Genomic DNA, 18,175 nt, shown 5'->3' with positions numbered 1-18,175 from the left:
TTTGTCTATCTATGCGGAGCAATTAAATTGTCCAGATAAGTCATTTCGGATTCTTAATATTTAATTGATTTTATTATCAATTTATTTTTTTTAATCAACAACTTCTAAATCATGATGCCCGTCTTCATTTTTCCCATGGTAAATTATTTTAAATCCTTCTAAATCTTTTAATTCCTCTGTACTCAATTAAACCCATTTATCAGGTAAAAATACTTTAAATTCTCGCGTTGTACTAACATTACAGTAACTTAATTTTGCTGATACTTTCTCTCCATATTTAGTTTTTATCGTTTCTAATTTCAATATTTTGTGTTCAATTTCTTTTGTAACATCGACTAACTTTTTTATTTCAAATCGTTTTTTTTTGCTGGTTTTATTCTGTTATTTATTGTCGCTAAGAATGCTTTTCAATCTCCCATTTATTAAAAGCAAAAATTTCTTGTGGTGATGAGTGGTGTGTCGTCCTCTCGTCCTCTGATCGGAACCCCTGATATCCCAATTACTGATACCGTTACAGCCAATATTAATAAAAGCCACATCATAATCGATGTCAGATGGCAGACATCACTGAGTGGATGATCGACCGGGAATGATAGTTGCGCCACAAAAACCAAGAACTGTATGTCAACGCGATTGGATTCGAATCCTTAATTAGGAAAGAATAAGTACTTATTCAGCCTGTGTATTAACGAATGACCGAGGACCACAATTCTAACTGCCATGATTGAAAGAATTTACGTTATACGTACTCGCAGTAGATAAATCAGATACGAACGTAAAAATAGCGGTGTAAATAACAACTAACCTCCTTATTGATCCAAAAATCCTTGTCGGATGATAGAACTTTCTAATCAAATAGAACTTTTTAATAAAACATAAGTGTCTAGGAAACTCAGACGGACTGAATCGCCACGAGGTTACTCAGTGAGCGGAGTTCAACAAGTGATAAGACACGTGTTTGATCACGTGATAGATAAACTACGCTGGCTCTCATAAAACATTTTTTTCCTTACGTAAATAAAATTCCTTTAATTGTAAAATGATGTTTTTCAAATTTTTTTTATTCATCACATCAATACACATGGTAGTCTACTGAGCAGATGATAGTTTAGTTATTTGAGAAATACCTTGTGTTTATATTGTATATTTATCCGCTATAAAGTTCCGATAAACAATTGGTCGTTAAGGATCATTATCAGACGGTCGCGACGCTTTACTATATAAAACTGCGAGGGACGAAGAAAATCTGTCGAAGGGTTTAGATGCTAGGGCACGGAAACCACTTCGGACAGACGAACGGACGACGAAGTGAATACAGTATGCCCCCCACAACGCGTTGAAGAATATCTAATCGAAGAAATGATGATTGATGATAATTTAGAATAAGAAACAATCCCTAAATAAGTTATTAAATCAAAAACCAGTAAACTTAAATCAACGGAAGTTCAAACTGAAAAACTTTTGCTGAATGGATTAATGGATGCAACATTTGAAAAAAATGAAGATTTAGATATATAATTTTCTGATAAAGCAATTAGAGAAATAATTAGTATACGAAATGAAGCTGATAAAATTGCGCACAATAAAATGATTGGAGATCAAAATATTAATATAAAAAATTAGCAAAATATTTATGGGAACTATCTTAAAAATCTACTGCAGCTTTACCTGGAGTTATAGCATCAATTGTTAGTTTTATATTGAAATCTGCTGGAAATATTATTAGTTTTGCTGCTGAAAATATAATTTCATTTTTAATTACAGGTGTAAGTGCAATTATTTTTGGATTAGTAAATATGATAATAAATAAATAAGTAATTTATTTTCTTAATAAATGGTGAATGGAAAATATATAGATCCTTCTAATGCAATTAAAGCAGAACGTTGTCATCGCATGATTACTCATAATCCTTCAAATTATAATCCTAACGAAACTTAATATGTTAGAATTCCTAGATTAAATCGAAATACTTCTTACGTTCCCAAAAGGATTTATTTATCAGCTGATATATAATTAACTGGTAATAATAATAATAATGTTGTAGATAATGTTGGTAGATATTTGATACAAAAATTTATATAAATTTGGTCAGAAACTGTTATTACATTAGATGATTTTAATTTATTGCTAATAATGCAATAGGAACCAATGCCGTGGATAATTTAATCAAAAAGATCTATGGTAGCAAACATGAAATTCCATTAGACTTTGAATTGATGAATAATAATGCACCTTTATATAAATATGTTATTCAAGAAGATATAACATTTGAAATAACTTTTGCACCTGTAAATGAAATTGCATATCTAGTGTTATTAAAGATTTGGGTTATGAGGTAACAAATATATGTTTAAAATATGATACTTTAACTAATGAAAATATTGCGAGCACAATTCAAATTCGACATAATCAAGGATTTTCATTATCATATTATTATATAGATAAATTTAAAACTACCTATTAATGCAAGTGACGAAATAATTAATGAAAATATTAACCTTCCTAGAAGATCAATTACAAAAAATATATTCTAATGGCGCAATAAATGTTGATATTTATTATAATCCTGAGATATTAAAAACAGAAATAACAATTGAAGGTATTGCAAATAAAATATTTTGTCAAGGGATGAGAATGATAGATCAATGGATAGAAATTTAAAAAAGAAACTTTTTATGAATGAAAAAATAAAATCATCTGAAAATTGTAATATTAAACAAATTGATTATTTTACTGGTAAAAAATTTGCATTATGGTTAGATTTTAGAACCAGTGAAGATAATTCATCACATGATTCCGGTAAAAAATTTGAAAATACAAAAGATGGAATACAATTATTTATGAAAAAGAAAAAAGGAATCAATAATTATAAAATGCATATTTACATTATTTCTGATGCGCAATTAAATATAACAAATTTATGGTGGAAAATAATTTGATAATTCATTTGTTCATAGTCTCTTTAGATAACGATAATATTAAATATATTTCAACAAAATCGAACAAAAAAGGAGCAGATGTTGAATGATTTAATAGAACATTAAGAACAAGAATGTGGAAATATTTTACAGCAAATACTTTTAAATGGATTGATATTTTACCAAAATTAATAGAAGGTTATAATCATTCTAATCATTCATCTATTGGAATGAAACCTATTGAAGCGAGTTAACCTGAAAATGCTAAAATTGTTTGGAATGATTTATATGGCGCATTTCTTATAGATGATTTTGGTGAACCTAGATATAAAGTTGGTCAAAATGTTAGAATTTCTAAATATAACAAGGCAATTCGATACTACGTATCTATGTCCCCCGCGATAGCCAGTAGGGAATTAATGACCCCCGAAGACACTAATCTTTGGTATAGAAAAATAATGAGTGTATCCAGGGATAACAATGCTATGAAATATCATTTTCCTGCTATGAATGGTTATTCAAGAGTTGAGTATACGGGTTTTAGGCAAAAGACGTCTACCAACCTTGACCTTTGACCCTAGAACTCTAAAATCACTAATGCACATCCTCTCCCCAGGGGTAATTATACTATGAAATAGCATTGTTCTGTTATCAATGGTTCTTCTTGGATCGTGTTTACAAGGTTTCATATGAATGATATCTAGTGACCTTGACCTTTTCCCCCAAAATCAATAGGGCACATCCTCTCCCTAGGGGTAGTCATGCGATGTAATATCATTGTATTGCTATCAAAAGTTCTTTCTGAATCACATTCACGACACAAGGTTTCACATGAATGACCTGAAGTGACCTTGACCTTTGTTCCTTGGAGCCCAGAATCAATAGGGCACATCCTCTCCCTAGGGGTAATCATACTACGTAATATCATGGTCCTGCTATCAACGGTTCTTCTTGAATGACGTTCACAAGGTTTCACATGAATGACCTGTAGTGACCTTGACCTTTGGTACTTGGACCCCAAAATCAATGGGGCACATCCTCTCCCTAGGGGTAATCATACTACGTAATATCATGGTCCTGCTATCAACGGTTCTAATTGAATGACGGTCACAAGGTTTCACATGAATGACCTGTAGTTACCTTGACCTTTGGTCCTTGGACCCCAAAATCAATGGGGCACATCCTCTCGCTAGGAGTAATCATACTACGTAATATCATGGTCCTGCTATCAATGGTTCGTCTTGAATGACGTTCACAAGCTTTCACATGAATGACCTGGTGTGACCTTGATCTTTGGTACTTGGACCCAAAAATCAATAGGGCACATCCTCTCCCTAGGGGCAATCATACTACGTAATATTATGGTCCTGCTATCAACGGTTCTTTTTGAATCACGTTCACAAGGTTTCATATGAATGAACTATAGTGACCTTGACCTTTGGTCCTTGGACCCCAAAATCAATAGGGCACATCCTCTCCCTAGGGGTAATCATACTACGTAATATCATAGTCCTGCTATCAACGGTTCTTCTTGAATCGCGTTCACAAAGTTGCGGACGGACGGACAAAAAGATATTTGATAAAGGATATGATCGAAATCCAACAAGGGAATCATATAAAATAAAAAAGTAATAGCAACAGAACCATGCGTCTATAAATAAGAAGATTAAGATGGTGAAGAAGTTGATGGGTATTTCATGAAGAATTAAATTTAACTACTGAAAAACTAGAACAAGAATATAAAATTGAAAAAGTATTAAAAACACAAACTGTTAAAAGAAAAAGATTTTCTTTAGTAAAATGGGTTGGATGGCCGATGAATCTAATGAATGGATATTATCAAGTTAAATTAAAAATATATAAATGAAAAAGGAATTATTTATATTTGAACCTCTAGTATGTTAATTTCTGGTGTAACAAATTGTGGAAAAACTTATTTCATTTTGAATTTATTAGAAACTGTTTATAAAAACTATTTTGATAATATAATATCATTTTGTCCAACGAATATAATCAAACTTATAATAGAAATATCACTAGAAGTAATAGATTTATTGTATCAGATCCTAAAAAAGTTAAAGAAAATTTAGATAATTGTATTAAAATAGCAACTGGTATCTATAAAGGTTCTAATACATTATTTATCATCGGTGATTGTGCAAATTTCTGGACGTATCGGCCCCACTCCGCGCGGTTGCGCCACCGTGCGGGATTTACGCGAAGCAGCAAACACAAACATGGCCACTCTCTCAATTTTCAATGATAGAAATAGTGTGTGCATTTCAAATATTTCGGCTGTGAAACAAAAACCAAATGAAATTCAACAAAAAATAGATAAAAGCAATAATAATTCAACTAGGTTGTAAAACCTTGCGTATTTTTAGTTACTGATCCACCTCTCACGGGACAGTATTCAAAATCGGGTCCTCTCACGGGACTGTATGTTGAACCGGGTCCTCTCACGAGACAGTGTGTTGAATCGGGTCCTCTCACTGGACGGTATTTTGAATCAGATCCTCTCACGGGACAGCATCTTGAATGGGGTTCCCCTACGGGACATTATCTAAAATCGGGTCCTCTCAAGGGTCAGTGTGGTTGAATCGGGTCCTCTCACGGGACTTCATTTAAAATCGAGTCTTCTCACAGGACAGTAAGTTGAATTGGTTCCTCTCACGGGACAGTATTTAAAATCGGGACCGCTCACGGGACAGTGTGTTGAATCGGGTCCTCTCACGGGACAATACAAGTAATCCGGATCGTCTTACGGGACAGTATGTTGAATCGGGTCCTCTCACGGGACTGTATTTAAAATCGGGTCCTCTCACGGGACAGTTTGTTGAACCGGGTCCTCTCACATGACATTATTTAAAATCGACTCGATTTTAAATACTGTCCCGTGTCCCGTAAGTTGAATCGGGTCCTCTCACGGGACAGTAAGTTGAATCGGGGCCTCTCACTGGATGGTATTTGGAATCGGGTCCTCTCATGGGACAGCATCTTGAATCGGGTCCTCTCATGGGATAGTATTTTGAATCGGGTCCTCTCACGGGACAGTGTGACGAACCGGGTCCTCTCACGGGACAATCAGTTGAATCGGGTCCTCTCACTGGACGGTATTTTAAATCGGGTCCTCTAACGGGACAGTGTGTTGAATCGGGTCCTCTCACGGGACAGCATCTTGACTTGGGTCCTCTCACGGGGCGGTATCTAAAATCGAGTCCTCTCACGGGACAGAGTGTTGAATCGGGTCCTCTTACGGGACTGTATTTAAAATCGAGACCTCTCACGGGACAGTTTGTTGAATCGGGCCCTCTCACGGGACAGTAAGTTGATTCGGGTCCTCTCACGGGAAAGTGCATGTTGAACCGGGTCTTCTCACGGGACAGTGTTTTGAATCGGGTCCTCTCACGGCACAGCATCTTGAATCGGGTCCTCTCACGGGGCAGTATTTAAAATCGGGACCTCTCACGGGACAGTATCAACTTGAATCGGGCCCCTTTTTCAATATCCTGCGTGAAAACGGGAATTCAATCCCCCATTGTCCCCCTGGCCCAGCAAGTGAAATTAGAAATTATCGGTAGGCCTTCTTCTATTTATAAATGAAATCAAAATGGGAAATGTAATAATTACAATCGATAGGAATTTATTTATTCATAATCGTAAAAGCGCAAAATACATAAGAATAATGTGACTCGAAACCGCTAGCATTGGAATCGACGTTTCATGTAAAAATTCTACATTTGTCCCGTGAGAGGACCCATGTCCCGTCACAGGCCCGGGCCGGGTCCTCTCACGGGACGCTGCAGTTTAACTCATATGGTTTCAGTCACGAGTAGGCCTGCCGTACCACTGCTCTAGAAATACATATTCTGGCACTGTGAATTACTGCCAATTAATCCAATGGCTACTAATAGTTGGAATAAGGAGCGACTGCAGTTTAGGTGTCCCTAATGGTTATGTACCTAACCTTACCATAACACTATCCTTTAATAACACTAGCGCCACCCAGTGGATAGGTGACTCAAACAGCAGTTAGACCTGGAATAACACTGATATTCAAACACTTTGATATTTATAAATGGCGACGCTATGTTGTAGGGAATAACTGAAACATTATTTTGAGTTTGAATTTTCAGCTGCGTCTAATGTTTTGCGAGAACGGAGTTACAATTTGAAGTTACTATGAAAATGAGAAGAGTCGGCGCTTTTTTTTACTACGACTTTCGATCCATTTTACCAGCATTGGCATGACGTCATAGACGTCAACCAATGCTAACAATATCTATAATCAGTGAAATGTAATTTAAAAGAACACTATGATGAAAATAAACAACGGACCGTTACATAGGCAAAAAAATCATCTTTCTAAAAAGGGGCGTTCGTTCGAACGGGCGAACCCCCCTAGCTACGGGCTTGCGACAAGGATCGTTTTCGATAGAGCACACCTCTTTAGAGTCGCTCTACAATATACGCACCGTATCAACTGGCCGACCAGCACGAAAGAAAAACTTTCTGCTGATCGTGGAATCGGACGAGAATAAAGCATTGTAGGGCATTATGCTGTAAATTACGTAGTTATTCAGGTGATCTACTGCTAATGCTAGGTTAAATAGCTCTTTCCTATCCTATGAGCCACTTCAGACAAAACTGGAATAATTCTATAGTAAATTGATTTTCGGCAACTGATCTGATATCCACGTTAAGCGGCTTAATTTTATTTGGATATTTAACTGAAAAATGTGTTTTTTTCTGCGGGGAATGTTGCCACGAGAAATGGGTAAAAGATGAAAAAGCACTATTTCTTTTCCCTTACCCTTGGTAAAAGATAACACAGACTCTAAAAAGAAATTCGTTTTTCCCTTTGTCTATCAAAGATTTTCTCCAAAAGTCCAAAAATCTAAGCAATTAAAAAGCGCCAAGATTATTAGTATTATCATATCATATTCACATAATACTCTCAACTCGTCATGCATTGAGATGGGCTTAAGTAGTTATGTTCTTCCCGATTACAGTATACACACAGGTTGTGGGGAGTGCATTGAGTGCAAATATATTAATATTTCCGATATAATAAGAGTAATAAATAGGGCTGCAAAGTAGCGATAACGGGTTTACTGCACAGCTGTGACACGAGATCCTTTCTGGAAGGATCTATATTTCAATAGCTGATAAATTTTGATTGCCATCTTTTGATGATGAGCAAAAATCACATTTGCAGTGAAACCTTAGCGTATGCCGGCTTAAGAAATGTTTTCGGGACCAGCCCAATTTTCCCGTTAGACTCGGCCGTCCACCACAAATGTGCGTCATTCATTCTATTCGTTACTTTAATTCTTTCTCCCCTCTTGAAATTTAGCTCGTCATCACGAGTCGCCTGTGAATCCCATCTCGCTAAATAAAATTCATCGATTTCATTCCCTTTGAATTGGACGAGTGTCGGCGTTTTGACTGGTGCTGGTTGCGGGAAGTTGAATACCCGACTGGACGACTGTTGTGCGTCTGGGATGACTGAAATGCCGTCGTCGTATAGCTCCTCTGCCTCATCCAAAGTTGATGATGTTGTAGTAACGCCCTATTTAAAGACCAGACAAAGAAATATTCCATTTAGACAAGTTTTTTCATTGAGTACATTAGACCAAAAATAGATCGTTTCTCATTTTAGGCATGGTGCGAAATCTGGCTTAGATACCCGGTAAAATAAAATCCTGCCAACCGGGGTGACTGAAAATGAGCTCTTTGTTGATAAGTTATAAAATGAAACCCACTTTTAAAAACAAAGAAAGCTTGCTTCCAAACATTTTTATGCAAAATAAAATGTTGTCTGCCTGGTCAATATTTCTAAAAGAAAAATCAAATGAAAATGAACACCTGCCTGCCTGGTAATATTCAGAGAATTTGGAAATGAGAAACAATTACTATTTTTGGCCCTACATCGCTATTTCCTCGTCAATTAACCGTCCAAATATAGTCGTTGGTCCTATAGATTCGTGGGATCAGTTAGGCTCAACCCGTTATTTAGGCCTCTCTTACTTAGTCAAGGTAAGTAGCCATCTTGTTATTCCCTTGATTTGTATGAGGGTTTTCTGTTGTGCTTGCAACTGCAGAGCCGGATTCATCCGCAATAGTTATCATCAGATGTCACGATAAAAAACAAAACGACATCTACCATGCTTAAGAACTATTCTACTCGGCACAGGGGATGTCACATCTGAGAGTGAATGAATAAGATAAGGTAATCATCTAACCGCTCTAATGTAACCATCCAACAAAGAGTGCATTGGACCGAAGAAAACAACTGTACCTATGAAATGTATTAAACTACACTCATAACTGTATTCACCTACTAGGCCTATCCAACATCCATAAACTGACATTTGAAATACACTTTGCTATCTTCCTGACACTGCAGTGTTTAATATACTTCTTTCAATAAATATCAGACATATGGCTGAAACTAAAGACGTACTTTGATGATGTTAGTATCTGCAGCCACCGATGGGTGTGTTGGCTGCCTTGCCGGTAAAGGAAGCTGCTGTAAACTTTCTCCGTCGTCATAGAGATTGTCCTTAGTATCGGATGGGGTGGGGGTCACGGGGTCTAATACATGATCACCAAATAAACCAGTTTCGGCGTCATCGTAGATTTGTTCCAGACTCATGCCAACAACAGGCGGTCGACTGGGTGGCTTGAAGGAAGGGGGCGCTGGTACGGCAGAATCTATGTCTATATCGTCATAAATTTCTCCTCCATCATCATCTGTAATGACAAAAAATGAAAACATTTAGAGTATATTCAGAGGCCATTGGACGGTGTTGAAACGTACACGGACAATAGACTAGTGCATTGAAATGGTAAAACATTGTAGCTACAAAATAATGTGTTATATCAAAATATTCGATGGCCTAACGCATAGAGGGTCCAGGTTTTTAGGGTCCTCTAAATATACACAAGGAGAAACCATGCTATTTCACTATATAGGGAAAAACATTAGAAAATTATCTTTTTTCGTAATAACCGTTTTTAAAATGGAAAAGAAAAATAATTTGTTTCATTATTATTTGAGTTTATTTGAGCAAAACAGCGATAACGGGTTTTCTTCAAAGCCGCACCATGCCATTCAAAATGAAGGGAATTGTAGAAAATTAAAATTTTGAATTTTTACCGAAAAATAAACGTATGAAAATGGGCTGCTAACTAGTGCGCATCGCTTGAGAATTACAATAAAGGACCAATGGTCCGGTGGCACGCCAAACCATAGTGTGAAGTAAAAAATCTGTCATGTATAGGCTACTAGTACGAAAAAATTTATTTCATCGAAAATTAGATAAGAAAAATATATCGAAAAGGACTTAATTTTGGTCAGTGATAACTGACTTTTTAACGAGTATGAAATATTCGAAAAATTGATTTTGGGAATTTTTGTCTCAACAAGTTAATATACATAATTCAAATACATTCATAGAATGACATATAAAACAACTAAAACTATGAGTGACCCGGCAAAGCGAGAGCCTGGGTGTCATCGGAGGTTTTTCATCATACGGCTAAATTAGGACGGAAGCTCCCAATTCTATGCAAATATGAGGCCAGCGCCGGTTACTGACGAAATAAAGTTTATCGACTGACATGGTTTTTAATAATTTCACGATAGGATTGCTTTAAGTAGGCAGGCAAGCTTACATCTTCGCTCAGAATCGTTGTTACGCGCGACCTGCACCTTTGCGCGCGTTATCTATAACTGATACATACACGCAGTGAATACGAGTTAATAAGGCGACATTGCCTACGTGACTGTACACGACTGTTTTCAACGCGAACGCTCATCACGTTACCTTATGCACGGGATTTCAAAACTAGATGAATGATTGAACACATCACACACAATAAATCGTTATATCATACGCCTTGAGTATCAGTATTCGCGCTAGAAATAATTATTATGAACCTCTTCAATTGTGCCGCCATTTTGTTTGGCACCTGCTGATCCATCTCATTTACATATTCAACGAATGCTATGACGTCATGATGGAGTTCAGCCGGGTCAACAGAAATTACATATAACCGAGATTTTGTGGGGTTTCGTCCTTGAAAGTGTAATGATTGGGCATTAAGTCAAGCTGTACAGTCCAAATCCGTGATAAAGTGTTAAGTCCAAATCCGCATTTTAGTGTGACAATGTTGTTTGTTCTCTCTCTTGCTTTGTACAAAATGAATGGTGTGTATCGTTATTTCAGTCCCGGAGTTATTTAGATATATCATAGGCCAGTAGTAGCCTTTCTGAAGGGCCTGACCTACCTAGTCAGCGTTGGGACCCCGATCTTTACAAAAGCAAACTACCGAACAAAGCATCGTATCTTGACAAGATAAAGTTCTTCCGACGCAAAATAGCATTGAATTCTAACATGTGTTATTTTGGACAATTGCATGAAAAAAACGTGCTCAAATAAATCGAATTTTTGACACTTTTTGGTCAATTTCTCAAAAATATGAAACCCACAGCTTTCAACTTTGCGCACCATAAAGAAAAAAAATTATGAAATAATATGTCAAAGTCGAAACTTGGGGAAGCGCACAGCCAGTCTTAAGTTTTAAAGAATAAATAGAGGCGAGTGCCCTTCCCAACTCATATAGAATTCACATTGTAAAAAAACATAGGTTTTGCGGGGGCACCTGTGTTCGGCGTGGTCCGTGGCCAAAGAAAATCACCCAAAAATATCAAAGATCTATTCGAGCGAAGATTCGCCGTGATCAAATACGTGTATAGAAAAGGAATTCATTTTTGCTAAAAAAAACATGCTTTGGGAGTGTTAATTACAAATTGAAAGCCTTGTTTGTTTTATCTTTCATACGACGATAAATCTTATATGATATTATATACGCACTTATCTGATATTTTTTACGAACAGCTTAAATAGTTTTATATGTTTTACACAAGAACTGTGTTCCCAAGTTCTACATTGTAAAAAATGTAGGTTATGCTGAAGGAAGGCACCCGGTGGCGTGACCAAAGAAAATCACCCAAAATATGCTAGATCTTCGAGCGAATCAAGGGACCCGTGATTAAAAAAGAAAAAAATCATTTTCTGCGAAAAACAACGTGGGAGTTTGGGAATGTTGATTACATATTGAGAGCCTATTGTTTTATCGATTACACGAAAACAAAATTTTCTGCAGTTAAAAAACGTCAGATTTCTACATTAAATCTCATGGCTTCAATAGTTTTATTTGTTTTACACTAACGATTTGTTCCTAAGTATTACAACGGGTCGCATGTGTACGGAATTAATGGAACAACGGTATTTTAGGCACGGATTTCAGCGTATACGTATTTTACTCGAAGCGGAAAAGGTGAATAACGTTTGCAAAACGGGAGTAAAAAACACATAAAGATACGATATGTTAAAAAACGCACGGCATTTTACTCCCAGGGATTGGCAAAATTTTGAGTTGATTAGCAAAATTTGAGTTGATTATTCAGTACTTGTGTGGAGCGGGACGGTAATTTTGTAACACGCGGACCGCGCGCGCGCGTTATTCTCCGGGACTCGACCCTTAGTGATGCTGTGAAACCGGCGCGCTTGTTATTCTAAAAAATTCGACCCGTTGCTAAGGGACTGTGCTTTTTGTGGGATTCGAATCCAGTCTTCCAATCGGTTTCTACGGAGAAATACGAACTAAAAATAACATTCTTTGACAATATTTTGAGGATATTTAGCCAATGCCCATGTGTCCCGGATGTAAACTAGGGGCAAATTCAAATGTTCTATATTTCTCCATACCGTCCATCTCAAAAAGTGTAGTTTACATCCGGGACACATGGGCATTGGCTAAATCGCGGCAACGAAAATGACGGTCACGGACGGACTTTCGTCGAAACTTGCGGGCCGCGTCGCGCGGGTAGTTTAAATACGTGAATGAAGGATAACAAAATGATTGTGTGTAATTTTCAGAATATTTACCAAGAATATCCTCAAAATATTGTCAAAAAATGTTATTTTTAGTTCGTATTTCTCCGTAGAAACCGATTGGAAGGACGGTATGGAGAAATATAGAACATTTGAATTTGCCTCATAATTTGCTTAATCCGTTCAATTCGCCCATTAATAGTGAAATTACAGGCTACTGAAATTGCGTTTGAGTGTGCTAAAATAGCTTTGAGCGTAGTGTATTAAGTATACGAACGATTATCGATCGACCAGACCGTTGACATAGCCAAAAATGGGCACGGCGAGCTTTCAAAATATCGTCAGGGTAAATCATTTTTTAGAAGGCTTAATCTGTAAGTTTATCGTCAAGAAATGGGTCACATCTACGAAAGAAGAAATAAACTTTGGGCAACAGATCATGCTAGGCGGTAAAGGATCCAGAATGTGTGGGTTTCCTAAAAAATTTCAACACAACAAACAATTGTAAAAACAATAGTAAATTAAAGAGGATTTTTCCGACTTCCAATCTGAATGTCGGTCCAAAGAGGGTTGAAAGGAATTAAATGTGAGAAATCAAAATTAAATTCATAAGGAATAAAGGAAAGAATATCATCAACGCATTGTATTGTAACCAAGGTTAGTGTAATGAGGTAGTAATTCAGTTTCAATGTGTGCAAGGAATGAATTCTATAAAATGGGAATAAGCTGGTTTCCCAAAAACCTGTTCATAATATGAATTATTACAACTGCAGAAGGAGTTCTGAGTGCAAATTTCAATTAATTCACTAATACAATCAGTAGGAATGTCAAAATTTAAATCTGAAGATGGTAGTTTACGTTCAAGAAAATCCAAGTAGCATCAAACGGAATCAATCTAGCGTTATAATGTTTCTTTACCATCCCAGTAAATCTTGTTTGTGCCGTAAGTGAGAGGATAAAGAACCAAGAACCTCGTGATACCTTTTAGCCAGAAATTTGGATAAGCGACAATATAAGAGGGTGAATTAGAATTCGATACAATGGGACGGAGGGGAACTTTTTTTCATACGTTTCAGGCAGTCTATAGATATATGGTATAGACGGGTTAAGAATTTCGAAATTTTCTCTAGAGTCCAGAAACCGTTGAATAATGCCACAAAGACTCTTGTTGAATGAAGCTTGCATACGAGAGAGGGCATAGAATTTGAATTGTTTATACACATTACCATCATCAAGGGTGACCATTTTTCGTTATAATCGCAAATATCTAAGAGAAAACTTTTGCCACCTTTATCGGCTTTAGAAATATGAAAAGTGTCCAATTTTGAATTCAGAAAAATTCTGAGTAATAATTCTGGTTGAGTTATCGTGGAATCAAACAAGAGCATGGGGCTTGACGCGGCAGCTTCACAAATGATAAAATATGGCCCATAGACCTGTCTTTCAATTAATTTACTATTCCAGATGCTTGCGGTCCCATTTTCAAACTTGTTTTTTATCAATTGTGATTGATAAAAACATTACTTTCTTCAACTTACGTCGTTTTTAGAGGACGTTAAAAGGATGATCTGTGTTCCATATAATGAAAGCATAACGTGTCTCCAATTGAACCAAGAAATGTTCATAGAAATCCGTCAATTGACACTGCGAAGCGCTCTTTTGCTATATAACATGTAGTAATCAGGCTCAACACGGCATCACGATTTATCATGAATATACGTGGTAGTGGGTTCCCCCAATGACTCAAATAGATACCCTCCTTCAGTGGTTACTGATAATTACGGCCGTTAGAATTTTTTAAATTCACTGCTATTCAGGTTCAAGTCCAGTATAGCGTGGAATAGTTCCCCGCTCAAAGATACATTTTTAGAAAAGGAGTAATTCGGCTACGTACTTTTCAAGACAAACCGACAAACCGACAAACCGACATACCGACAAACCGACGAACCGACGAACCGACGAACCGACGAACCGACATACTCGTATTCCCTCGATCCAGCCACGGGTAATCCACGGAAAAACCCTGTCCCTCGATCCGAGCCACATTATATAAGGGTAATCCACGCAACCACGCAGCCTCTCGATCCCAGCCACTTTATATAAGGGTAATCCACGCAACCACGCAGCCCCTCGATCCTAGCCACTTTATATGAGGGAAATCGGCGGGTAATCCACGCATATACCCAGCCCCTCGATCCTAGCCACTTTATATGAGGGTAATCGGCGGGTAATCCACGCATATACCCAGCCCCTCGATCCCAGCCACTTTATATAAGGGTAATTCATGCACCACACAGCCCCTCGATCCCAGCCAATTTATACAAGGGTAATCCAGGTACATACCCAGCCCCTCGATCCCAGCCACTTAACATAAGGGTAATCCACGCATACACGCAGCCCCTCGATCCCAGCCACTTTATATAAGGGTAATCCACGCAAGGATTTGTCGGTTCGTCGGTTTGCCGGTATGTCGGTTTGTCGGTTCGTCGGTATGTCGGTTTATCGGTATGTCGGTTTGTCGGTTTGTCGGTATGTCGGTATGTCGGTTTGTCGGTTCGTCGGTTTGTCGGTTCGTCGGTTTGTCGGTTCGTCGGTTTGTCGGTATGTCGGTATGTTCGCACGTCCCTATGGCGTAATGTCGTAAGATTCAATCAGTCCAATATTGGCGGATTAATTCCAAATACCGTTCCAATGTGATAAGTCTCTGCTGGAACTATTTAATGCTATAATGGACTTGAGCCGCTATTCACTACATTCACTACTAGCTAGCAATGGACCCTGTTTATCACAAAGGCCAAAATGCTAAAATAATAACATGATTTTTAGAAGTCAACAAATTTGTTTAGTTGTATGAACTAATTTGTATATTAGCATATTTACTCACACCAGGTTTTCTAATATATTTAATAAAATGGTTGAATTACACGCGCAAAAGGGATGCTAGAATGAGTTTCCAAAATGTACGCCCTCTAGTGGTTAGAATAGGAACTAATTATGTGAGGGGTTCGTTGTATTTTATACCCAGGTACATGTGTATCAATTTTCATAGATATCCCTTAATTCACTTAGTAGATATCAATGAAAATGCATTTCCAGCAACTTATAGGTGGCGCTACTGGAAACTGGAGAACCATGTGAGATACCAGCTTAGACCATACATCAATACAAGTGTCTTGTAAAGGGCCACTGGCCGCACATTGCAACCACTATTCTATCACCAATGGTTATAGGGAGCAAAAATCGTTGTTTTCACAGTCCCCCGGTGGCGGTAGTATAACCTAAACATAGAAGTTGGCAAATTACACACAGGTCTTCGTAATTATACCAAGTTTTGTGATTTTCGAAATAAACATACCACATTGAAATGAATTTTCAAAATTAACGCTCCCTAGTGGTTAGAATAGGAACTAATAATGTGAGGGGTTGGTTGTATTAAGTAACCAGGTACATGTGTATCAATTTTTATAGAAATCCATTAATATGCTTAGTCGATATACATGAAAATGCGTTTTCCAGCATTGAATAGATGGCGCTACTGGGGAACCATATGAGTTACATAGTTATACCATACATCAATAGAAGCGTCTTGTCAAGGGCTACTGACTACTCACTGCAACCACAATTCCATCTCCAACGGTTATGGAGCCAGGAGCAAACGTCTCATCTAAACAATTTGGGGGCCATTTTCAAGCCCATAGAGCCCAAATGGTTAATCACAGACAGGGCGTGCCATTGACTTTTTTTAACCTCTGGGCTGTCATGAACAACTTTCGTGCTCGCCTGAAGCTGAAAACTCAAAGACAAAAATTTTTCTCACACAGCACTTTTTCCATGTCAGAATTTTCAAAAGTAAAACACCCCTGGTATGGATCGGAGTCCCCAATCAAAGATCCCTTAGACTTACCTGAAGGTACCTGCCTTACGTACATCTTACGTAAGTTTCAAGTAAATCCATTGAGGAATATTCTTGTTACTACCCTAGCAGAGTATTGTTTCATATATAGCATGCCTTTACTTGTGGATACGGCAAGGCTATAAAAATTGTATTCACATGAGAATGACCTCATTTAGCACGCGAAGCATTCGACATACGTAAAATACCACTACTATGTTCATTTTACTGATTTAACTATGTCATCCACAACTGAGCCACGCAGTACACTCTGTCAGTACACGTATTCTTTTCGACATTCTTGTCGCAGGATTTATTCATAATGAATCACTAAACGATAATTCGAAATGGTCAGACGCTGAGTTATATTTCTGTCAGAATCTAAAATTACGTTTATATGCAGTTAGTGGTCGAATCTGAGAGGAGTTATATTTCATGAAAAATTTGTGGCTGGAAAGTGGAAAAGAAATAATAATAATAAATATAGCTGCAAAGCAGCGATAACGGGTTTCTGCCTTGCTGGATGAGGAACGCCACCTAGGGGTCAGCTGATAACATGGCTATGTTGATTCACATGGGATACTACACGAAAAGTTCTATTGTACCAAGGTTAGGGGAAATGACACCGAGAATAACGAAGATACGGTACTTTTACCATGCCCTGCGAGTGGCCGGTAATTTGCCAGTTAGCATACTACTGAATTACAATCGAAAAACTGATGCTAGAATGAATTTTCAACATTAACGCCCCCTAGTGGTTAGAATAGGAACTCATTGTGTTAGGGATTCGTTGTATCTTATATCCAGGTACATGTATATCAATTGTCATAGAAATCCCATTATCCGCTTAGTAGATATTTAAAAAAATGTATTTCCAGCAAAATGTAGGTGGCGCTCCTGAAGAACCATATAGGTTACCTACTTAAACCATACATAAATCCAAGTATCTTGAAAAGGGCTACTAACCACACATTGCAACCTCGATTCTATCGCCAACGGTTAAGGACCTAGGAGCAAAAATCGTTGTTTTCACAGTCCCTTGGTGGCAGTTGTATGAACTATTTATGCAGGATGGCATATTACACACATGTCTTTGTACTTATACCAAGTTTTGTGATTTTCGCAATAAACAGACCGCATTAAATGCGAAAAATGGATGCTGAAATCGATTTTTCAAAATTTACGCCCCCTAGTGGTTAAAATGGGAACTAATCATATGAGGGGTTCGTTTCGTTTTGTAACCAGGTACATGTGTATCAATTTTTATAGAAATCCATTGATACCCTTAGTCGATATAGATGAAAACGCGTTTTCCAGCGTCTTATAGGTGGCGCTACTGGAGAACCATATGAGTTACATAGTTATACCATGCATCAATAAAAGCGTCTTCGCAAGGGCTACTGATCACTCGTTGCAACCACGATTCTATCTCCAACGGTAAAGGAGCTAGGAGCAAAAA

General features: G+C 37.5%; 1 protein-coding gene across 1 annotated transcript in view; it reads right to left on the bottom strand.

Annotated features, from left to right (window-relative positions):
* Positions 1-6,560: 6,560 nt before the first annotated feature.
* LOC141906908 (uncharacterized) overlaps positions 6,561-18,175 on the bottom strand; it is a 35,539-nt gene continuing 23,924 nt past the window's right edge. Inside the window, exons 8-9 of the mRNA XM_074796382.1 lie at positions 9,386-9,675; positions 6,561-8,491 (exon numbers count right to left, since the gene is read on the bottom strand). Coding sequence (XP_074652483.1) covers positions 8,126-8,491; positions 9,386-9,675 — 656 coding nt within the window. The 3' untranslated portion in view covers positions 6,561-8,125. The remainder of the gene's footprint in view (positions 8,492-9,385; positions 9,676-18,175) is intronic.

This window comes from Tubulanus polymorphus, chromosome 6 (genome assembly GCF_964204645.1).
Source record: "Tubulanus polymorphus chromosome 6, tnTubPoly1.2, whole genome shotgun sequence".
Taxonomy (NCBI): domain Eukaryota; kingdom Metazoa; phylum Nemertea; class Palaeonemertea; order Tubulaniformes; family Tubulanidae; genus Tubulanus; species Tubulanus polymorphus.
This window is presented reverse-complemented; position numbering and strand designations above follow the sequence as displayed.